The 25,206-nt window shown below is 38.6% G+C and overlaps 1 protein-coding gene across 6 annotated transcripts in view; it reads left to right on the top strand.

Annotated features, from left to right (window-relative positions):
* The window catches only part of foxp2 (forkhead box P2), a 924,460-nt gene that overhangs the window by 867,050 nt on the left and 32,204 nt on the right, over positions 1–25,206 (top strand). For all 6 annotated transcript variants that reach the window (XM_068050567.1, XM_068050570.1, XM_068050565.1 and 3 more), the window contains 7 exons: positions 1,670–1,753; positions 5,918–6,119; positions 7,891–7,967; positions 8,103–8,204; positions 10,930–11,051; positions 12,227–12,296; positions 16,696–16,859. In XM_068050567.1, coding sequence (XP_067906668.1) covers positions 1,670–1,753; positions 5,918–6,119; positions 7,891–7,967; positions 8,103–8,204; positions 10,930–11,051; positions 12,227–12,296; positions 16,696–16,859 — 821 coding nt within the window. The remainder of the gene's footprint in view (positions 1–1,669; positions 1,754–5,917; positions 6,120–7,890; positions 7,968–8,102; positions 8,205–10,929; positions 11,052–12,226; positions 12,297–16,695; positions 16,860–25,206) is intronic.

Raw genomic sequence — 25,206 nt, 5'->3', positions numbered from 1 at the left:
CCAATCTATCGCTGTTCAGATAATAATCTGCCTTTCTGTTTTTGCCACCAAAGTGGATAACCTCACATTTATCCACATTATACTGCATCTGCCATGTATTTGCCCACCCACTCAACCTATCCAAATCACACTAGAGCTTCTCTGCATCCTCCTCAGAGCTCCCACTCCCACCCAGCATTGTGTCATCGGCAAACTTGGATATATTACATTTAATTCCCTCATCTATATCATTAATATATATTGTGAATAGCTGGGGTCCTAGCACTGATCCCTGCCATACCCCACTAGTCACTGCCTGCCACTCAGAAAAATACCCGTTTATTCCTACTGTTTGTTTCCTATCTGCCAACCAGTTCTCTATCCATGTCAGTACCTTACCCCCAATCCCATGTGCTTTAATTTTGCACGCTAATCTCTTATGTGGGACCTTATTAAAAGCCTTCTGGAGGTCCAAATACACCACATCCACTGGCTCTCCCTTATCTATTCTACTAGTTACATGACCCCTCCCCCCCCCCCACATGCTGTGTTCATGACTTGAACACCCTACCATGATCCCACCATGCGTCCTCCACGTTCCCAGCCTTTAAAAATTAAAAACTGCTGCAGACAAGCCTGTTAATGAGTTCTTCAATTAGCTCAACAGGCACTGAATTGTAAGCATGCGCCCGACCCATTCCCTCACTGCCCGTGTCCCATTAAAAATGGCATTGCATTCTGGAGGCAGCGGGTCCCAGTGCCAATCTCCATGAACGTTATCTCCAAATCGCGCTCGCCTCTGTGCCTGCACTCAGCGGGCTTTGAAAATCTGGCTCTATACCTCTGTGGTGTAGCATGTTGGTACATGAGCAGATTGCCCAATGACCTTTATTTTAAGTAAAATGGTACATCTACAGAGTTTTTTTTTAAGTGCAATATGCCTATCAACTCTTTGATTTAAATGTTGTAATATGTTTGAAATTTTTGAATTTTGGGAAGTAAGATAGAGCAATTTTAAATAACTGTCTACCATATAATTTTCAAACAGATGGAAACAATCGTCACCCAATGATCCACCTTTCAAAGTGGCCAATTAATAGGTTTCCCTCTGGCTGACTTATAGAAGCAATCTACAAAAGTAAAGTCCATCAATTGTAATGAGACCCAGTGCAGTGTGGACCTAGACTCTGTGACAGAAATCAGTGCTTCATATTGCCTGGTCTCTGTCACTCTATTGAATTAGATTGATGATGGCAGATTGCTGGGGGCAGTAACTGGACCTCAGAGGGAAAGGATGAAGCGTGCAGATGATCTTGGCAGGCACAATGCTTTGAGAACCCTTCACCTCTTCACAGCTGCTACATTAGTCCATTCGTTACAGTGTCCACAGGACTTTATCAGGACACCAAGGGCCCACTTATTTGTGTTCTTGGTAACTTGTTACTGTCACAACAGCTATGACCTAAATACTCCTATTGACAAAAAGATGAAGTGTTATTTGTTTTTCTGTGACCTTTTAACACAAGGGAGACTTCCAAATGATGAGTACTTCTAAAGAAGCTGATTTTTTCTTTAAGAAAAGTCTATAAAAAAGGATCGTCTTATTGTGAATTCGAGAACTGACTTGTTCTATCACAATCACTTTAAATGTATTTTGCAAGAGATTTATTTTCTGTTTGTTCCATAACAGCTTTCTAAAGAACGTGAGCGCCTTCAGGCAATGATGACCCATCTCCATATGAGACCCTCTGATCCCAAGCCATGTCCAAAACCTGTAAGTTTAATATTGGGCTATGGATTGAATAGGGGCCACACTGTTTAATAAATATTACATATAAAAATAAACAATTGTCTTAACGGTTTCCATATAGAATGGTTATGCCAATACTTAAGCATGAAGTGTGGCTATGAAAAATGTTAGCAGATAGCTTTTTGTTGAAATAAAATAGACATTCTACATTCAACACTGACAAAGTAATATACTTCACTTGTGACAAATAACTGACTTGAGATGACTGTCGAAATGTTAGAACATTTTATTTTGATGGATTTACAAATACACTTCGCCAACGAAGAGAATTTTATTGGGCATCAATTGCACTGCTATATAGCTATGTCATTACTGGCAAAGCATTGAATGGAGTTACTTACAGGTGAAGGACTAGAATTTACTGTCTATCAAAATAATACCCAAAACATTTTATCTAACAAAAAACCTGTAGTGAACTGGGCGAAATTAAGTATCTTTTACATGGGATTATAGTTTGAATCAACTTGATTTGTAAAAGAATTTTTAAAAATCTTACAGTAAAAGTTATTGATATTATCCTTACATTTTCTTGGTGAGTTACTTGAGATGATAAAATCAAAACAGAGTTCACTAATTAGTATAATTTTAAGTTAAATTTTGAAAATGCATTGTTGGTTTCAAAGATGTTCAATTGCCATTGTAAAACCCCCTGGAAATTAAACATTGATTTAAAAATTATACGGTGGAATTGGTCTAACAAAACTAGCTGTTCACTCCATTGGAAATGAGTATTGGACAAATAAAGGAAAAAACTCACTATATTATGTTGTTACAGTTCCTGTATAGAAACTGCCAAACTGACCAGTTTTTACATATTCCTTTCGGTGCCTGCTTTTTTCCTGGCAGAGTGCTAGCTGTTTACAAGTTCTCCTCCATCTGGGGACAGAGACAGTCTGGGCATGGGCTCCTTCATGACCAATATCCGTAATGCTTTGTAATTGGCTAACAGGAGATGCAATTCATACAGGCCAACCAGGCAGTGCTGGTCCTCTTCTGACTGAAATAAAACACATTGCTTTTCTGCGGTGCTGCATCATGTAGCCCAACTGAAAACTGGTAAAACCTCAGTGAAGGAGGCTGTGTGCAAGTGACGGATTGCTCAGGGACTCAAACTCATGAACGGCTGGTTGTGAGTTGAACACTCAGCCACTAGAGCTACCGAGTCACAGAGTACTTTATAAATGTGTTTGTCACAATTCATAATCTTTTATTATTAATAATTTTGGTGTAGCTCAATTAAAATAATGGTACCAATTTGAATTCAAAACAAGTTTGGTTTAAGCACTGCTTTTCTTGTTTATTTTCAATGAGTATTGCTTTCATCACTTCCTATTCCATATTGCATTCTGTACCATAGAAAATCTGAAGATAAAATACTTATCCAGTAAATCCATCAGGAATCTGCAGCTCATTCTTTATAAATAAATTATTCAATCAGTAAATTTGTAAAAGTCCAGCAGTGTGGTAACATCCACACTAATAAAGGATCTTCAGCCTATAATCCAAAACTGAACTTGAATAATGTAACTGAAGTATTACATTACATAAACCACACATGAAAGAGCTACTAATTGCATTTGATGATGGGTAATTAATAGGGAATCCTTAGATGAGTAAGTTGAACTGAAGCTACGGTCTTTTTTTCTTCCCACTGGACACTTGTGCTCTTTAGAATGTGGTATATAGCACTGTTAGCCTTTAAATGGTTGAAGAGGAGAGCAGTATACAAAAAGATTTCTAAAATTTATATACTGCACAAAAAGAGCTCCATAATTGATATGATAGTACTGATTTATGTCCTCATATGCAGTGGCTCAGTTGAGACAGCCCACACATTTGATAAATATTAATAGTATGAATTTATTACCAAGGCGAAATGAGCTCTGTTGGTTCATCACTGCACCCTTAACAGCTATCAGTACATGAACACAAGGTGCAACCGCACTGTCTATTATATGACCCCATTTACTCTCTGGATGGTACTTCATTAAATGGTACCTTTTGGCCATGCTATGGATGGATGAAAATCAAAGTTATCAAGGCTGCAAGTCCTGAATAATGAGTTTCACCCAACCTTGAATATATTCAGATGAGTTGAGGTAGCTAAGTGCTCATCCCAGCTTTTACATGCTTTTCCTTATTTATCTTTAATAAATTCCATTTTATCAGAACATGACTGCCTTCCTGCAAACATGTTCTGCTTGTTATTACTGTATGATAAAATAAATTATCATAACTCTGTAAACATAATAATCAGAAACAGTATATAAGTCATAGAAGATTTAATGTCAGTGATTTTATGAAGTTTTATAACTTCATATTTTTTGGTGTATAAAATTGTGCCTTTTTATTTTGGAAAAAAATACAATTTCTTCTTCAAACTAATTTTACATTAGTTTTTATTTGCAAAGTGAAGATAAGTAATTATCAAACTGTACTGATTTATCGAGAAACCCTGTTAGGAAATACACCAATAATCAAACTTTAGTATGAAAACTATAAGAGGTATTAATACAATAATTCTTTTCAGCAATAGTTTATTTTCAATTTGCTGTAAATAGATTATTTAGAAGAGTCGGATACAGCTGGTATGATTTTCTTTTGAATTTTTAACTCTTAGTAATGTTTGTTTATTAGGATAGTTACAGTATTAGATTGCAACCAAATTTATATATAAACATAACTGTGTTGCTTGCATCAATCTGCAGGTCATGGGTAGCAGTAGAATAAAACGGTTTGTAGTTTATTGGGAACAGATGCACTTGGGAATGCCTTCAGGGTGCCAGGCGTTGTTATTAGACTGCCAGTGAGCTTCTCCTGGCTGCTGCCCAAGAATGCAGAACAATTAGCTGGCATATGTTAATTTTTGTTTCTTTAACAAATTTTTCTACTCTCTAAACGTGTAAAACAAATCCACAAAGTAAGATCAATCAATGTTAAATGCATAATCTTCTCCAAATGAAAAAGGTGTTTATCTATAGATGAATACATAACATTTAGAACGACAGATGTGCCTGAATTACTTAGTCAGTTGCAATTTCCTGTACAATTCCTGATTTTCTAGTTTTGTGCTGCGACAAGATAACATTGCAGTTTTCCCAGATCGAGAAATTACCCTTCAGAATAGATTGAAAATGACTACAAATTAGCTATTAAGAGCATCACTTAAGAATTTGGCAGAAATCTTTTCACAGTGGATGGGTGTAAATTTTGTTAATTAGATGCTATTTATGACGATGGATGTGTGGTAAATATAAAAGAGATGATGTGAGAATTTTTCAATAATGAATAACAGTGTTTTATTGGGAGGAGTGTTTGAAGGGCACACTGTTAACTAGCTTGCATTGATTTTCACCTTTTTTCCTTTTTCTTCCCTGACACCCACATTCCAGGGTAAATCAGCAATAACTGACACTGTAATCATAAATTGAAAATGATACTTCCAGAGGAATTGGCAAACTTGACATTTCATTATATTTGTTAACACATGCCACAAATGATTGTTAGTGAAGAAATTCCATTCCCCTCTCCATCTACAATCATATTTAATTTGAAAAATTTCAGTCTCCTCTGGCTAATTTGCAATTAAGACAATTTTGTTTGAATATGTAGTAATGTCATTACCATTCCACCAAATTAGCAGTGAGAGTAAAGGTCAGTGTAAAATTTTCCAGCTGGCTGGAACCTCTCAGCTGAGATTTGGAACTGTGCAAAAACTGCAGCAGCACTGGAGCAGCGGCAACACATTCCAGTCCCATTGCAGTAACTTGATCCCTTTGATAATCTACCTTGTTTTTCAGCCTTTAAGAATAGACAGATGCAACCATGGAACGTTTAGTAGCAGCTTTTATGATGGGAGAGACAGTCTTATAGAGTTGGGATAGACTAAAATGAGTTGGGCCTGAGTAATGTTGGATCAGATCATTAGATAATCTCTAACAGCATCCTCTAATTAGAGTTCTTATGATACAATTTCATCCTGTAATTAGTTGAGATTGGCTGCTTCCTTTGCTGCTTATTAGTGGCAACACAGCTGTAGAAGTGAATCCACTCTCATTTGTCAAACCTTTTAAAGCCTTCTTTCTCCTGTCTCTGCCTTTTCCCGCTCCTCCTCCTGGGCCTCCTCAGCTGAATCTGGTGTCGAGTGTCACAATGTCTAAGAACATTTCAGAGACTTCCCCACAGAGCTTACCTCAGACTCCCACCACACCAACAGCCCCAGTCACCCCTGTCACGCAAGGACCCTCCGTAATCACTCCAGCCAACGTGCACAATGTGGGACCAATTCGAAGACGACATGGTGATAAGTACAACATTCCCATTTCATCAGGTAGGATTCTAAGTAGCTCCACTAGCAAACTGACATTTTGTCTGACAAATATCTTTAATTATTTTTGGTTTAAGTTCTCTATATTTTGAAGATTATAGAAAGAGATAATATCCCCTTTGTTGACCAAAACAGATTGAACTTAAAATACATTTTTACATGTTTTAATATTCCAGTCATTCCCCATAGATCAAATTATGTGGAATAAATTTATTTGAAAAATTATTTCTTATATTTTGGGTTGAGAGGAAGGAAGGATACAATGTTGTGACCACAAGGATTCTTTTTTAAAGCAATTTTATAACTTTATATTAGATATTGTACAGATAGTTTAATTAGGTTTATAATTAAAGGACTAACTAAGAATATACATGCAAATAAAAATAAATACAATCTCAAAATTCTGCATTTCGTGGTGTTTGGTAATTCACATAGTCTCAATTAAACCCAGTTTTAAAATCATCTTTTCCTGTCCTGTGCTATTTGAAAGAAAATATTCTTAGATTTTAATTCTAAACATAAAATGAAGTGTAACAGGATAATTGTATAGAATTACACAATGAGCCTTTTGTCAATATTTCTTGCAAGACTGAAAAATATTTTCAGTCCAGTAGCTCAAGAGGCTGAGCAATTGGCTCCCAACCAGGTGGTTGAGAGTTCAAATCCCAGCACTGCTTGACACTTGAAACCACCTGCATCAGTTAGTTGAGTTTTGTTAGTTTTCAGTTGAGCTGCTCCAATGTGTGGCATATATACGAAATACTATAGCATAAAAATTGGATGTTGCTGGGCCTGTTTTTTACGCGTAAAACAGGTGTCCACGGGGCCCAATATGGCAGGCGGCACGTACGCTTATTCCACGTCAAAAGTGCACCATCTGCCATGCTGGTTGAGGCTCATCTGTAGTCATGCCTGAAACGGGCATATGCAAATCGACCTGTTTGAGGCGACCTTTGAAAAATTTGATTACACATGTCCACAGCATGCACGGTGAGGTCATTTTGTGCAGGTGTGTGGCAGCCGAACCAGCTGTCCTTAAAGGGACTGCCAAAGGCCACCAACGGAAATGTGAAATTCTTGCCTTACTGTGGAGCTGGCCTGGGCAGGAGTGCTTTCGGCTTCACATTAAATCTGTGCACCGCTGCTGTTCGTCACTTGCCCTCTTTCACCTTCCTCCCTCTCCCAGATTGACCTGAGGCCTTTGTCCAACTCGTCTGAGCTGGTCAAATGTGCCTCCCCATTGTAACCAGCAAGCTGTCTCTGGGGCTGCGACAGATGCTCACAACTCATTGGTACTAAACAAGAGAGGTCATTGTTCCGGGGCCAGCCTCATTAGGTGCAGCAGCATGCATTGCACCGGGATCGTACTCTTCTTTGACGTAATCCAGTACCTAGGCTGATATCATTCTCAGAAATGGTGTAAAAAGCATTGACTTAGATCACTTAAATTCAATCTCCTGTCAGTTGATCAGAGTGTCATTTATGGTGGCTATCGAGAAACCTGGATCATCCCAAACTTCTAGTTGAAGGAGGATGTTTTCTCCTGACCAGCATTTTAGAGGGTGGAGGGGTTAAATTGAGTGAAGGAAGGAAAAAGAGAGACAGTGTTGCTTTTTGTTTAATTTGCTACTGGTATACGTTATACAAAATCATTTATTACCCCTTTTCTAAAGCAACTATGTCAGAGTAAATAATTTGGACTTAATTTAAATTGTCAATTCTTCTACATAGGAAATTGCCCTATTTACTTGACATTTCCTATTCACTCTTGCAGAGATTGCCCCAAACTATGAGTTTTATAAGAATGCAGATGTCAGACCTCCATTTACTTATGCAACTCTCATAAGGCAGGTGAGTAGAAAATAAATTAATGTTGCCTGATTAGGTTGTAATTAATTACTGCCTCAATTAATGTTTCCTAAGAAAGTGTCACCCTGTTTAGTTACCAAACAGCTATTTAATGTCATTTTGTCCCTTTTATTTCAGGCTATCATTGAATCATCTGACAGGCAGTTAACACTTAATGAAATCTACAACTGGTTTACACGGACATTTGCCTATTTCAGGCGTAATGCTGCAACTTGGAAGGTAACCTGCACTTTACAGAAGCATGGCAAAGTACCTGCAGATAGAACTGAAGACATTTATTTACTTGACACAAACAGATTAGTATCAGACTCCCCTCTTTTTCAAATTGGCTGTTGAATAGAATGAATTCCCTTTCTCAAAATGACAAGTGGAAAGAATAATTTTGCCTCTGATATCGTTTTCTAATTTGGTGCAATTAATAGCTTCGCCTTGGTGGAGATGTGAGGGCCTGACACACTAATTACAGTGTGAGCACTCAATCATCAACACCTTTGTTAGTAGCACCGTATTACTTTTTACTTTCACATATTATTGGCTAATTAGTTTGAAAAATGGCTGTTTGCCTTGTGCAACAAATGGAGGCTGTAGGTTTTGTCTTGGTCTGTGCCTTTTGTACACATCATACCTCATCACACAGACTGAAGCTGCCACAGGAGTCAGGGCTGTGGTCACTCAGCTGGAACTAAAGGAAAGTAAGTGAATATTATCCTGTCAGAACAGAAACACAGTTTATTTACTGAGACAAAGAATTCATTCATATCCCTGTCTAAACAAATCCATTATCTTGCACTTACAAGAAGCAAAATTGGTGCTCTCGGTATCTTTTTTTTCTTGTATTTTTCTCTTGAAAAGGGGTAGCTCAACAGATAGAGAGTCAGTACATCTTGAATGCACTTTATACTTGCATTTTAGAACTGAATGAAACAGCAATTAGCCACAAGTCTTTTGGCATAATCAGTGGAACTGTTTGTAGTGGTGAAGAATAGACATGGTAAAGCCAGATCTACATTACGAGCATTTTTTTCTGTGCTCATCAGCATATTAAACATTTTTGAGTACCAGATTTACTGAACTGAATTAATTTGGATTTGGAATGCAGATTATTCTGAAAGACCATCAGAGACCTAGATGTCTGCAAAAGACTAATAGCTCTTCCAATTTCCAAATTATGCTGCGTATTTTGTTTTTAATTATTATTATTTTATGGGGTTTTAACCAAATGCAATTACTACATATGTGGGCTATGATTTAAATTACAAGAAATTTAAAGGAACACAATGCAAATGATTGAAATGTATACTTCTAAAAAATGTTCAATATCTTTATTTCCAATTCGGCATATTACTCATTACAGTAACACTTAGTGATTGTTTTGTCCTCTGGTTTACTGGGGGAAAAATGCAGAAATGAAAGATGATTTAATATCTCAGCTTGGTCTCATCACTGCAGCTCGGGAATCCAGTGAAACTCATTCTGAACAGCTTATTAGTTCTAACTATATCGCATGCATAATAAAACTGCTCATTTGCTCATTAATATTAAAATTATCATATTCAGAGCCATGGGCATTAAGATCAATCAAATCCATGGATTTCAGGTCAGATGCAAGATCTGCTTATGCCTTTTTTTTTATAGGGCCCTTTTCTCAAAGCAAGCCCAATGCACAAAAACGGAAGGCGAAAAAATTATGCAGAATCTCAACAGGCTGATCATATTTGTTGGTCTCAAATTATTAATTGTAGCATTAGAACAAAAGTTATGACCAAAGCTACTCCTTGAAATTGTCATCATCTTGTGAAAAACTGCATATTAGTTACTCCATCAAATTTAATAGACATGATAAAATATGTATTTACAAATAATTGCTATTTTCTTATGCTCACGTAGAACCCATAGATGTGAGCTTATAGAAATTACAGCTGTGCACTTAACACATCTGGAAACAGTAAATCAACAATTCAGCTTAAGTATTTTTACATCAAATTTATCAGAAAAGCAGTAATTAACGATAAATGGTTTCATGGAAGCCTTTTCCTTATTATCATATCATTTGAAGCTTCTGGATTTGCACTGAACTGTATAGGATTCGTTTAAATGTCTGTTAACTTGGAAGACCACAAACAAACTCTGTCATTTGATTATTATAAAGCTGAAAAGAGTGTTTTTTAGCTTATTTGCATTAGGCTTTGTTTGACAGTAACATATGTGGCAGTGGCACTGTAAGTTGGTTTCGCTTGCATTTCATACTACAGGAGGAAGATAGGCTGTTCAGTTATTTCAGTGGACTGCGCAATCATCCCTAACTACACCAATGGCATCCCCCCCCCCACCTCCCCAAGAGCTGATCAGGGACACAACAGACCTGACCTAATTGTACTGGCATTTTCAAAGATACTGTAATTTGTACAGATATTGCAATTTAGACCAGCAGCAGCCAAGAGGGTTCTGACATAGCTATTATTAAAATAGCTTTGAGAGCTTTGTTATCACAGACAGTTCAAATGGCAGATATTGGTGTACAGTTTTGCTATTCATGCTGCTGTTCAAAGTACATAGCCTACAGCCAACCCAAAAGGAAAACTAATCCGTATGTTTATGGTCTTGGGTTTTATAACATCTAAAGTGTATAATTTCTGAACAATACAGACATTTTTTTAAAGTTTAAATGCTGAGCTACACTTGTAAGAAGTTCCTCCTTAGTATACCATTAAAAATATGTTTTTCTATAAATAAAAACAATGCTTGATAATTTACAGAAAAATAATTGGCAAATGTGTATGTCAACACTAGAAAACTACTATCATTATGATGTATAAAGAGTTCTAGCAAAGGAAGAGAGATCTGATTTCAGCATGTTTCTTGTTAAATTGGAGTTCATTTGCTCCTTGGTTTAACTTTTCACAACTTGGAATGTTCTTCTTTCCCCTCTTGTTGTTTACTTTAGAATGCAGTACGTCATAACCTTAGTCTGCACAAGTGTTTTGTTCGAGTAGAAAATGTTAAAGGGGCAGTGTGGACAGTGGATGAAATAGAATACCAAAAGCGAAGGTCACAAAAGATAACAGGGTATGTGTTCAGTATTGTTCATTGTTGTAGCTAACGTCCAGTTGCACCGTTCCTCATATCCCACACCAGCTACAACCTTCCACAAGGGCCAAGAATGCTGGAACTTAAGCTTTAAAGTAGATGGTGCTGATTCCTGTGGAAGTGAACCTGCATTTGTTGCACTTTGATAAGTAAAGCTTCACTATAATGGTCTCCCTATATCTGTCTCTTGTTTTAGTTCTAACATACCTGCATTCATATTGCTTGTATGATATTAGAAATCATAACCTGCTATTGCTGATATGTATTCTTATCCTTTCTTGTCCTTCAAACCCTATACATTCTTTCCTTTTCTACCCATTCTGTTGCTCTGGTTTCTGCTTGGCTATTGCTTCTATCCACGTCCCTTTCCACTAATTTGTCATTGCAGAAATGCTTTGTCAGAGTACAGAATGAGCTTGGGTCCTTTTGGACTGTTGATGAAGAGGAAGTTAACAGTAGCCACCACACTCCAAGAGGCCGACCTCAGAAATACTTTCCTGATGAGGGTATTGATGAGCATTTCTTGCTCTGAGACCTTTTGCTTGCTTATTCCACTGCTTTGCAAATTAATTCACCATCAGAATGATTGGGCTGGTTAATATTTCTTTCTCCTTGGACTGCATAATTAATAGCCTTGTATAATAATTTAAAGAGGCCACAGGTGCATTAAGAGAAGCTAAACACTTCTTTGCTGAGAAACCGCTTAGTTAGGCAACTGGCTCATTCATCTTGATGATGATGTACTTTGTGGTTTATTTTTTTCATTTATTCAGCACTTGCTGAAGTAATTATCACTAATAAAACTGGCTCGAAAGCTCATTCAGAGGATCTTTAGCTAACTAATTTGAAAGAAGGAAAAAAACAGATTTGAAAAAATTAGAATATTATTTTTAGATGCTACATTTTACAATAGGAGTTGAAATGTGCTGGAAGGGTTTATGTTGTCATTTTAATCTAATTGGTTTCACTTTAAGTTTTGAAAAATAGCAATGTTTTGCAGTTAACGCCACATATAATTATAATCTAATGCTTGCTACATTTTCTTAACTTAACATTGATTTAGCATTTTTTGACTTAAAGCACGCTTGTCTTCCATGTTTTATTTTTATATAAGCCTTATGGATTTTTAACAAGTCTTTACTTTTCATTTTCAGAAGCCCAACATTAGTCAAAAACATACCTACTAGTCTGGGGTATGGAGCAGCTCTCAATGCAAGCTTGCAGGTAAAACATTTAACACTGTTACTGGATTTATTATGCCTTGACTACTGTTTATTGTGAAAAATGTATTGCAGCTGCCAAATGCTTGATACTGATGTAGTTGATTACATTTTTACTTTTGTGTACATCCTAATTTCTGTATTTCAGCCTTCAATTTTGATACTTGATTCTAAGCCTTTCCTTTGGATAGGTTTAGTTGTAACACTAGTTTCTGATGTGGTTAAAAAGCAAGAGGGACACCCTGTGGCAAACTTTGGAATATCCACCTTTGTATCAAATGTTAGATTGATGGCAGCCTCTGCAAATGCATGTGGATATGCATTAATATTTATCTAAGCTGTCATAAATGATTTCACATCATAGAGCTAGGGAATGAGGCGCTCATGGCAAAAATTTTAAAGTTTAATTACAATATATAATTTTTATGCACAAGAGGCAAAATGTCATGACTTTTATTTCGGGGTAAAGTTTTGGTCATTCTTTAAAGTCAAGGAGATGCTTTGTTAAAACATGAATCAGGATCTTTGGAGTTAAAGAACAGTCAGCAGGGAATTGCCACTGGGGTTAAACCATTCAGCACAAGCCCAGCTTAGAAGTGGAAACAAATTGGTTTGCATTTCGAACTTGCTTCTGCTGCTAGTCAAACCTTGTATTCAAAGAGCAGCTGCCAGGGTTCACTTTTCTCTTCTCATTATAGGTGCTCGGTAACCCATTACAACAACCTTTACAGAAAAAATACGTTAACATTTTAAACTGTTCATCTCATGAATATCACTAGTCACACTATTGATATCATCAGTCATTAAGATTGGCAAGATTTTAACTGACATTGCAAATCACTTTTAATTTTTTTAATGTAGAGATGCAAATGTGGCTTAATACTTGGACTGTTATGACCTTGGTAGTTCAAGCCAACAATTTTTTAGAATCCCTGTCTTAACTGCCATTCGTACATTCTGACTAGTCTTAGTCAGGCATCTAGAAGAAAGCTAACCGGAAATAGGTTTCCACTCACCAGTCAAGTTTATCTTATGATGGGTCAAGCAAAGAGTGGTATTGATGGCTTCCATGGAGAGATCCACAGGCTGGTGCATCTCTCCATTAAGACTGAAAAAGGTGATTGCATGATTTGATAGGATTTGTAGGAGAGAAGTAGGAACAAAATGTTTCACAACAAACTAATAAATTAAAAATGCATTAATGCATTGTATGTGCATTTACAGTAACAGATCATGTATAGTAAATCTCCACAGAAAAACATTAGCTATTGTGTTTTTGTTGGATTTTATGTATAACTCTTGAGTGTACATAAACATCTATCTGATTATATGCTCATCTAAAATCAATTGTTGAGTAATTTATTTTAAAATATTTGGGAAACATATGAGAATTATTTAACATATAATTGAGAGATACAGACAGCAAAGCTATTTATCAAACACAATATAGGAAAACTGAGGGTCAATGTATTAATATATTGGGTGTAACTGAATTCCAAAAATACACTGATAGTACAAATTGGGTTTACAATTAAAACTGAAGAACTGAATTAATTTCTCTTGAGGAAATAAGCAGCTGAAATCATCTCATCCTGGGTGCAAAATCCATGTTTGTGTCTATATTCATTAATTTGATATTTTTAGCCTGATAAAATCAGAGTACTCACTTGCATGTACTTCAAATTAAAAATAACCAGCAAAGCAAGTTTGAGAAAACAAAGCGTTGATGGCAGCAAAGAAGAGAATTTCAAAACCACTTACTGAAACCTTATTGAAGTCTTATTCTCATCTTACAGTCAAGATACCAAAATAGAAGAAAGTTGCAATTTCATTTTTTAAAAATTCAGTCCATTTGAGGGTGATGGGGGAGCATTGCTGTCGTATATATGCCTTGCACTAAACGTAAATTGAGTTATGTAGTAACAGTTAATGTATAGTGTCACTCCACAGTCAGATAATGGTACATGTGACTCTAAGTGAAAATGAAGGAAAGACAAAACATGGTTATCTACAAAACCTGCCAATATGGTATAGTCCATGAGCATCTTAGTGGGTTTCCTTGACAGGAATGATAATGTGGGGAAATGGGTAATGACATTATTGACCATTGTTTATTTAGTGTCAAAGTAGGACTTTAACTTATAGGTCTTTTGTTTGCATATATTCATCAAAAAAAATGGGGGTTATGACTTCAGTCGGTAGTCACAAATCTTGTACATCTTTTGCATACATTTGAGCTCCTGAATAAACTGTATTTAGTGAAGTCCTACTTAGAATCTTCCTAGATCTATGGTTAAGACTCACACACACAGATCAGTTATCACCTAAGCATGTAACATCTACCAAACAACTAGTTAGATAAATGACCTAGAAGTAAAAGACTGAATTATGAATGAGAAGATCCTTGTGAACATGATAAGGAACTTGGAAGTTGGTCTAAATCCTATTGGTTTCTCAGTCACACCAGTAACCTAACAGAGACTCTCCTGCCTCAATGGAATATTCCCGGGGAGGAGTGAAGTGAAAGATTCTTAATAAACATAAAGGTGTCTGTGTATACTCACAGTAAACTAAAGCATGGTGCTGCTAACTGGTACTTTAAAAGAATAAATAATATTTGTGCTGTCATCTGACATCTGATTATTGAATCAATACAGATAAACCTCAGTAAGGTGGTATTTGTAGAGAGCAAAATAATTTAGTGATGAAGCTTCTACCTCTTTAACTCATCTTCTAGTTAGATGTGCACATAAATGATGAGTAGGACCTGTATATGTGAATGTAGTGACTTAGGAATGGAAAGGGAGAATGGGATACTGTAACAAAAGGAATTGCAAGCTTAGAGCTGTGAAATGAGAAATTTGAAATGTGCAGATTATGGGTAAAGGGGTCAATGCAGCCTAACAAATGAAAAGAAAATCAACTTCTGTTACTTGTACTGTATCCTGAGCTAACTCTTGAGAAGAGTGCAGCATTTTCTTTTTAGCAAATGGTATAAGTTATAAATTGAGGTATCTTTATGACATTCTAAGCCAAACATGAGTTAATCAATTTCTGATGTGGACCCAACAAATAATTGACCTATTTACTAAGTGTGCTTAAGAATTTCTTTACCCAGAAGTATTGCATCCACTACCCACAGCCATTTTATGAACATATGAACTAGGAGCAGGAATGGGCCACTCGGCCCTTTGAGCCTGCCCTGCCATTCAATAAGTTAATGGCTGAACTGATTACTCCACATTTTCACCTAGCCCCGATAACCTTCCACCCCCTTGCTTATCAAGAATCTATCTACCTCTGCCTTAAAAATATTCAAGGACTCTGCTTCCACCGCCTTTTTGAGGAAGAGAATTCCAAAGACTCATGACCCTCTGAGAGAAAAAATTTCTCATTTCTGTTTTAAATGGGCGACCCTTTATTTTTAAACAGTGACCCCTAGTTCTAGATTCTCCCACAAGGGGAAACATCCTTTCCGCATCCACCCTGTCAAGACCCCTCAGGATCTTGTATGTTTCAATCAAGTCGCCTCTTACTCTTCTAAATTCCAACGGATACAAGCCTAGCCTGTCCAATCTTCCCTCGTAAGACAAGCCCGCCCATTCCAGGTATTAGTGTAGTAAACCTTCTCTGTACTGCCTCCAATGCATTTGCATCCTTCCCTAAATAAGGAGACAGTACTCCAGATGTGGTCTCACCATTATTTTAGAGGTTATTTCTCATTAAAAAGCACATGGCTAAATTCCTGGTTACCTTATAAGAAAGGGAAATTTTAATTCTTAAGTTTTTAATAAAGTAATTGACTGACTTTATGAAGAAAATTATCTTTTGCAGAAGTGCCAAGATAGCCATTAAAACAAAAATCTAGGTTATACTACACATAAGTACTGTAACAATTAATTTTTTACCTTTGGTCTGGGGATATTCTAAATGAATTGAGTGATTTCCTCGCAGTGCTCTTGATGTAAGATAATGTGGCTGGAATAAAGAATGTCAAAAAAATCTCTGGAACATTGGACATTCTATCACTGCATAAAAATAAGAAATATGATATCCATCTGGTTTCCTTTTACAAAACTATTGATTGCCTTTTACAAAGTGTTGCTTTAAAGCGTACAAGTTTAAGATGTTGGCTCATTAGCAATAGTGGCTGCAAAGTAATGAGTCTGTTGATACCTTCACCTGTTTAGGCTGCGTTTGCAACAAAAGGGATGTAGATAAATAACTACTCCAATCACTTTAAATATTTAATAAAAGATTGATATAAAAATATAATATATTGTCAATATTTGTGTGGTAATGTATCATATTTTTCACAAGATCCCCCTAATGAAGCTTGTAAAATCTGTCATAGACTTGAAACAATGTTGATGATCAATTATTTTATGTTTATTTTTTGTCAGGCGGCCCTTGCAGAGAGTAGTTTACCTTTACTTAGTAACCCAAGCTTGATAAACACCACCTCCAGTGGCTTACTGCAGGCAGCCCATGAAGACCTCAATGGTTCACTGGATCACCTCGAAAGCAATGGGAATATCAGCCCAGGATGTTCTCCACAGCAACATATGTAAGCGTCTATGACATATATATGCTAGTTTTATTGGGAGGCACAAAGAAGTATTTTGTTCACTTTTTTTATCATGAAAGCATAACTGGGGTATCTGGCTTCATTCTACAATACATAGCTGTCTTCCATCTACAATCTATATATAGGCCAGCAAAGTTTTTTGCACCTTGTTGATGTCAAAAAATTCTAGTGCATGAACAGAAGTGATTACATATTCAACTTTAATTACTGGCAGTCCTATGTTGGAGGGTTTTATATGTTATGTTTTATTCAAAAGGCTACTGTTCCAGTTAATATTTTGTAGCTAACTATGTGATTGATTATGTTAAAATCTTTTCGAGACCATCTTTTAATGGAGCAGTGAGAGTGAGATCATTAAAAATTAATGTTCTGTGGGTTTCAGAAATATGCATAAAGCTTTGAAAAGCCTGGTCCTAATCAGTGATGTCAAACATGTGGCCATTCTTTGTTTACTGACTTGCGGTGGGTGAACTCGTTAAGAGGATTCCCTTTAACTGGTTGCAATGGAACCACAAGGCAAAAAGGGCCATCTTTTCTAAATATTAATATAACTATGATGTGGTAAGAATACAGATATTTACAGTAACAACTCCATTTGTCAACCTAAATGGCTTAATGGTTTTGAAAAGACTACAATTAACTTGCAACTGTAGTAATGTTAAAAGTTTATATATATTCAGATGTACAGGTCATGCATGCAGGCTGTCAGATTTATGTGTAGCTCCTGCAAAAAAAATTAAGGATAGTCTAATGTCAGTCTATTGCTACATGTTGGGATTGTAAATATAAGTTGTGTTAGTGTTACAATTATAAATTTAGTACCATTTTTGAGATAAATGTAGTTTCTCTGAATTTCATTCAGTAAAAGGTAGTGTCAGGATTCTCCTCCTTGTGGAGGAGTTCCGTTAGGCGAAATTTTTGCCCACCCCTCCAAATACACTCAACTCTGATCCAATTCATTGCGTAACATATAGGGCTGGATTTTGTGCTGGAGGCAGGGCTCCTGGCGCCCTGCCGAAGAAGCAGGGGGATCTCTGCCTCGGTCTTTTCGCGCCCTGCCGAGAGATCCTCCAGTCTTTTAACCTCCAAGTTTCACAAGCCGAGTCCCCATCCCTTTAAAGACTGTATGTAGACGGGGATTCCACCTGCGAGAGCTGCCGGCCAATCAGAGGGCTGGCAGCTCATCAGTATCGGCAGCGCCAGCAGCAGCAGTGGCCACTGCCGGTACTGCAGAGGCCTCGGGCCCAGGCCCAGCGGTGGAACCCCAGATCAGAGGTGGGTGAGGCGGGGTCGCTGAGGCCAGGTAGGTAGGCCCTGGCAAGGTGGGATGTGTGGTGCAGGGAGTTGATTGTGCACTCCAGGGGGAGGGGAGTCCCCGGGGGTAAAGTGGTTCCTGGTGGGGGTCCTCTGTGAGCCACAAATTGCGCATGAAGGAGGGATTTCCATTCTTCCCCCCACCCCCCCCTCGCAACCAGATCCCAGTGGCGGCAGGAAGAGGCCCTTAATTGGTCATTAATAGGCCACTTGAGGGCCTTAATTCGCCTCTGGGCAGGAAGGCCGTCGTCGGACTATCCTGCCCCTGGGAAGATCAATAGGCGACGGGGAGGCAATGGGCCCCCCGTGCCCACTCCACCCGTTGTGGTACTCCATGCCCCCCCATTTCTGACCCTGCCTCAAGGGGCCACAGAAAATCTTGGCCATAATGGATAGCAGGCTTCTGGCAGGATTGCCTTTGCCAAGAGTGGGCCTGACAAGAAACTTTAGGAATATGCCAAAAGCACTACAACAAGACCACTGCTGCAGCTCCGTAAAAGACAGGAAAAGATTTGAAAGAGAAGTACCCTGAAAGATGGTAGAGACCAAGACCAACGCAAGTAACACATTGGGAGGACAGGGGGGCAGTGTTGAGGTATCTTGGGGTACTCCATGGCTGTACCTCGTGGCCATTCCTGCTGATTTCCAGGGCCTACTACCATCTTTCCTACAACAGTTCCGGAAAGCTTTGGTAATACAAGAAAATGGGAGTGAAATGCACCAGGCATCCAGACCCTGCACCATCACTGCCATTTGCAAACACTGGGTGGGGAAGGAGAAGCCAGTGGCAGCCCAAGTGGAGGTAAGGATCAGAAAATATAACTCAGGGATGCAATGCTTCTGTAAATCTCAGAAACGGCATTTTCCTTCATTTTTTTTTTTTAGCTGCTTTCGGGATTTTGCAATTTCAGGTACATTGGCTAACCAGAGTCAAATCAAAATTAGCAACATGGAGCGTTCTGAAGATTTTCTTTAAACTATCCTATTGATAGATGGGATAATAAAAATGAATTAACTCTTTGGATATTGCAAATTAAAATTTATAGTTTTCCCTTTATGTACATTAAGAATAATAGCTTTGTAACCTTTATATAAAATTTAAATATATGAGGAAAATACTGATTTCACCTGGTAACTTAATTCTTTTGAGGCTGATTTTAACCTCCTGAAATAACTGCATAGATGTAAACCCTTGTCAATGCCGATCATCGGCTGGCTGACACTTCAACCGGGGCTGTTTCAGATGCTCAGCCTGATTTTAATATGTAAATCAGGGTCCTATGGCGTACATAAATTGGCATTTTAGGAATGATCTAATCAGTGTGAGCCGTGCACACCTCGATCATTCCATAGGCATTTCAGCTGAAGAAGAAGCCAAGCGAATTGAAGTTTCAAATCAACCTGTGGGGCCAATAGTGCTCCTCTCGGCCTAACCAAAATATTCTGGCTGCTGCTGGCCTAGCACCCCACCCTCTCCCTGATCGCAACATTCCCCTGTCTAAGAAAGGTAGGTTAACATTCGCCTTGAAACCAAGTGATGTGCTGCTGGACATCAAGCTGCAATTTCCTTCATGGATACTGGCTCCTGTGCATAATGTGAATGTAAGCATTCTATTTTCCTCTTGCGGGTCACGACAGTAGGTGGCCAATATGAATTTGGTCCAAAATCTCCTTTAAATTAGATTTCTCTTAGATTGATGAACTACTAACGTAACTGTGGAATGCATGGCATTAAAATGTGATTTTTGAGAAGGTGATTTCATTTGGAACAATGAAAAGGTCTGAGCCATTCCCAACACACCAGCAATAACAAATGAAGCTTCAATTCGATTCAAGCAGCTAATGAGTGTCTCAACCAGTATAAGTACCAAAGTTAATCATTTGTTTGTTAGCTGCACATTTTTTGGAGAAGTATGAGTGGTAACAAAAGAGCCCACTTTAACAATGTGCCTCTTAAGTGCTGATAAACATAGTAATAAAACAACATGAGCACATTTTGAGTGAAACATGAAGAACAACCTCCTAGAATGTACGAAAGATGGCAATACGTGATAGAAAGGGTGAACACTCTCATCAAGTTGGATAATCTGGCTGGTGGTCTGGAAGAGAGATGCGTGTCTTGAAGGATGCAATGTTACTCTAAAATGTGAATATAATAGTAGAATGAACTTGAAGAAAAGTAGTTAATAAAGATATACATACATAAACTGCTGTTGTAGCATGATAAATATTTGCAAGTTTAAAAACAAGTAAGGTATTAGTGAGGAGGGAAATAATAAACTGCATTTAGGAATTTAGTGGTGCAGATTACTGTTACCTTAATCTGTGCTGCCTGTATGTTTAAAGACTAAATCATAACATAACAGGAGGACATGGAGTGTAACAGGTGGTGGAATTAGATACTGAGAACATCACTCCATAAGCTCTGGTTGATTTTTTTTCTGGGAGGGAAGTTCAGAAGTCATTCGGACTGGAAATTGAGCATAAAATTGTGGTATAGAAACATAGAAACACAGAAAATAGGAGCAGGAATAGGCCATTCGGCCCTTTGGCCCTTCGGGCCTGCTCCGCCATTCAAGAAAGATCATGGCTGATCGTCTAATTCAGTACCCTGTTCCCGCTTTCTCCCCATATCCCTTAATCCCTTTGGTATTAAGAAGTATATCTATCTCCTTCTTGAATATATTTAATGACTTGGCCTCCACTGCCTTCTGCGGTACAGAATTACATGTATTACATTAATCATATAAGCTCTGATTTGCACAATATATTACATTAGCATCTCCATGCAGACAATGCACAAGTGCATAATTGTGCATTTATTAACAGTATAGTACCCAAATGGACATACTCATACTGCTGTCTTTGCAGAGCAAGGAGAACCAAGTGCCACACAGCTGCAACTAAAGATCACTTTACACCAGAATAACAATTATCAGCACGAGTTCCCACCCACCACGAGTCCCCACCCACTGCCATCCTGTCCAATTAATTGCTCTTCCCGTCTCCTTACTCACCACAGGGGAGAGTATAAAATCTAGCCCCGACAGTGATTTTCCCTGAATTGGACAGCTAATGGCCAGATTGCTGGCTCGCCGTCCAATTAAGCATGGCGGGTGGGCTCTTGAGGTTGGAGGGCCAATAGGAGGCCCTCTAGCTTAGAAGCAGCAGCTGGATGCCCTTGCAGGTGTGAGGGAGAGGGCACCCCAGGATGGAGGTGCCCTCTCTCCAACTTGTTTAAATTTAAAATAAAAAATAGAATCAGCAGCCTGGTCACTATTGTGGGGGCTGGGAACCACAGGGTGGCCTGAGAGGCTGAAGCTGAAGCCAGGCAGGCAACGAGGGCCTGTAAGCCTGCTTGGAGTGCTAGGCCCCCGGATTGCTGCAGGGAGGTTGCCTTAGACAGCTGCCCTGTTCTCTGCCTCCTCCGGGGACCTGGAAGCCAACTGGAAAATTCCAGTCAGCCTCTGACAATAGGCCTTATAAGGCCTTTAATTAGTTGTATCGGCTACCTGGCAGCCCAGGGGTGCGATGGAGCCTGGGAACTGGCACGCAGCCAACGGCGTAAAATGCCACTCCTGCCCGACTCCATTGCAGCCTCATATCTTGAGAATACTTCTGCTATCGAGACTTAGGGATCCAAGATGTGTAACTTCCCAGCTTTCATCAATTTGGAGAATGGGTATATCACATTTACGTAATGACGGTGATGTAAATATATAAATTTATAAAATACTGGTTAAGTCCCAGCTAGAGTAATACTGGGCACCACACTTTAGGAAGGATGGGTGCAGAGGAGATTAACTAGATTGGTACAGGAATGGGGGACTTCAGTTACATGGAGAGACTAGAGAAGCTGGGGAATTGTTCTCCTTGTAGCAGAAAAGGCTAAGGGGAGATTTATTAGAGGTGTTCAAAATCATGAGAGGTTTTGTTAGAATAAATTAGGAGAAACTGTTTCCAGTGGCAGAAGGATTGGTAGCCAGAGGACACAAATTTAAGGTAATTCGCACAAGAACCAGAGGTGAGATGAAGAGAATTTTTATGCAGTGAGTTGCGATCTGCCTGAAAGCATGGTGGAAGTAGATTCAATGGAACATTATTGAAGGGAAAAGAATTACAGGACTGTGAGGAAAGAGCAGGAGCATGGGACTAATTGAATTGCTCTACCAAAGAGCTAGCACAGGCATAATTGGCCAAATGGCCTCATTCTATGCTTTATCATTTTATGACCTTTACCATTAACATGCAACAACAGCAACTTGCATTTATATAGCACCTTTAATGTAGTAAAACATTCCACAGGAACATAAACAGACAAAAAAAGCCAAAGACATTAATCCAAAGAAAGAGACATTGGGACAAGTGATCAAAAGGTTGGTCAAAGAGGTAGACTTTAAGGAGTATCTTAAAGGAGGAGAGAGAGACGGAGCAGTTTAGGGAGCGAATTCCTCAGCTTAAGGCCTAGACAGCTCAACAGTGGCAAAGGAAGCCAAGGATGCACAAGAGGTCAGAATTGGATCAACAGAGTTCTCAGATGGTTGTAGAGCTGGATGTTCAGACCATGGAGGAATTTGAACATGAGGATGAGGATTTTAAGATCCAGGCATTTGGGGACTGGGAGCCAATTGTAGGCCAACAAGCACTGGAGTGATAGATGATTGGAATATGGCATGAGTTAGGATATGAACAGCTGGAGAATGCTCAGGAAAACAGTGGGACAGTCAAATCTGGAGGTCACAAAAGCATGAATGAGGGTTTCAGCAGCAGATGGGCTGCAACGGACATGTTGGTATAGTACAGAATCAGTCAGTTGGCATTTATGTAAGTGACAAGTTTTTCTGCATAAGGTACAGTAGGGGCTATATATGAAACTGTTTGGCCCATGTCAATAAAATATCAGAGATCACTGGCACTGATACTGGTCCATCAGCACCAGTTGCTGTAACTGGAGGTAGAAAGCTCCTCTATTCTCTGCAGCTTGCTATTTGGTTATGCAGCTGCACAGCCGAGCTGTAGGTTTTCCCACAGATGAGAACATTCAGTAAAAGGGCATAATCCACAACTAAGATTAAGAAGTTCGCAACACAAGAGGAAAACATGACAGTAAAATGGATTAACTATGTATGTAACTAAATGAAGTGCATTCACCTTTAATACACCTTTCATTGTTTTATCTCCAAAATAAACCATTTGTCTATCTGTCCATTGTGTTCTACCCTCGGGCAGCTCCTCCCTCAAGTCTCACAAGAAATTCTTGAACCACTTACCAGGGCAGAATAACTGAGATAGTTTCCAGCTTTCTTCCCCATGGTTTTGATCTTCAAAGTATCTTCTCCAGCTAAGACTAAAACGACGACCCTCACCCGTCAGACCAAATATGTCTGTAAAATTCAGCCCGAGATGTGGTAAATCAAATGGAAACAATGAGGTAATAGAGCAGGGTAGCGATTTGGGTAATGATAACCAGAGTGCGGCAGGAAAGGACAGAGCGTGCAAACATAAGATTGCACCAGCAGATAAGGCCAAAGATTGCAGAAAAGGTAAAAAGACAAGTTAAATGCTCTGTATCTGTGTGCAGCATTCATAACAAAATCGATGAATTGTTAGCACAGATAGAAATAAATGTGTATGACCTGATAGCCATTACAAAGACATGGTTGCAAGGTGACCAAGGCTGGGACTGAATATTGAAGGGTATTTGACATTTTGAAAAGACAGGAAGCTAGGAAAAGGTGGTGGGGTAACTTTGTTAACTAAGGATGTCATTAGTAGGGGTAGCAAGGGATGACCTTAGCTTAGAAGAGCAAGATGTCGAATCTGTTTGGCTAGAGATAAGGAATAGGAAAGGTAAGAGGGCACTTGTGGGAGTAGTTTATAGGCCCCCTAACAGTTGATACACTGTAGGACAGAGTATACAGGAGGAAATAAATGGGGCATGTAAGAAAGGTACTGCAATAGTCATAGGTGTCTTTAATCTACAGGTAGATTGGGTGAATCAGATTGGCAAAGGTCGCATGGAAAATGAGTTCGTAGAGTGTATTCAGGACAGTTTCTTAGAGCAGTATGTTCTAGAGTCAACTAGGGAGCAGGCTGTTCCAGATCTGGTAATGTGCAATGATACCCTCATGGTAAAGGAGCCTCTAGGCGACAGCGATGATAACATGATAGAATTTCATGTTCCGTTTGAAAGGGAGAAGTATGGGTCTAAGACTAGTGTTTTAAACCTAAATAAAGGTAATTACAAGGGTATGAAGACAGAGTGAACTGGGAAGCTAGGGTAAAAGGCAGGTCAGTAGAGATGCAGTGGCAGACTTTTAAGGAGATATTTAATAACTCTCAGCAAAGATTTATCCCAGTGAGAAAGAAAGATTCTTTGAGAAGGATACATCATCTGTGGCTAAATAAGGAAGTTAAGGATAGTATCAAATTAAAAGAAGCACTGAACAAATCTGCACAGATTAGTGGTAGGTCAGAAGATTGGGCAGACTTTAAGAACCAGCAAAGAATGATGAAAAAATAATGAAGAGGGAGAAAGTAGAGTATGAGAGAAAACTAGGTAGTAATATAAAAGATAGTAAGAGTTTCTACAAGTATTTAAATAGGAAAAGAGTAAATAAAGCTAGAGTTGGTTCTCTAGAGTGAGTGTGGGGAATTGATAATGGAAAACAATGAAATGGCAGAGGCAATGAACAGGTATCTTGTGTCTGTTTTCACTGCAGAAGACTTTGAAAACCTGCCAAGGTACTTGAAAATAAAGAGGTGAAAGGGAGGGAGAAACGTAAAACAATCACCCTCACCAGGGAAAAGATGCTGGGAAAACTATTAGACCTAAAGGCTGACAAGTCCCCAGGACCAGATGGCCTGCATCCCAGGGTCTTAAAAGAAGTGGCTGCAGAGAAAGTAGAGGCTTTGGTTATAATCTTTCAAAATTCTTTTGCTTCTGGAAGGGTCTCAGCAGATTGGAAAATAGTAAATATAACACCTTTATTCAAGAAAGGGGGGGGAGACA

This window comes from Heterodontus francisci, chromosome 18, assembly GCF_036365525.1.
Source record: "Heterodontus francisci isolate sHetFra1 chromosome 18, sHetFra1.hap1, whole genome shotgun sequence".
Classification (NCBI taxonomy): Eukaryota; Metazoa; Chordata; class Chondrichthyes; order Heterodontiformes; family Heterodontidae; genus Heterodontus; species Heterodontus francisci.
Note: the sequence above shows the minus strand (reverse complement) of the source record. Positions and strands in the feature narration are given on the sequence as shown.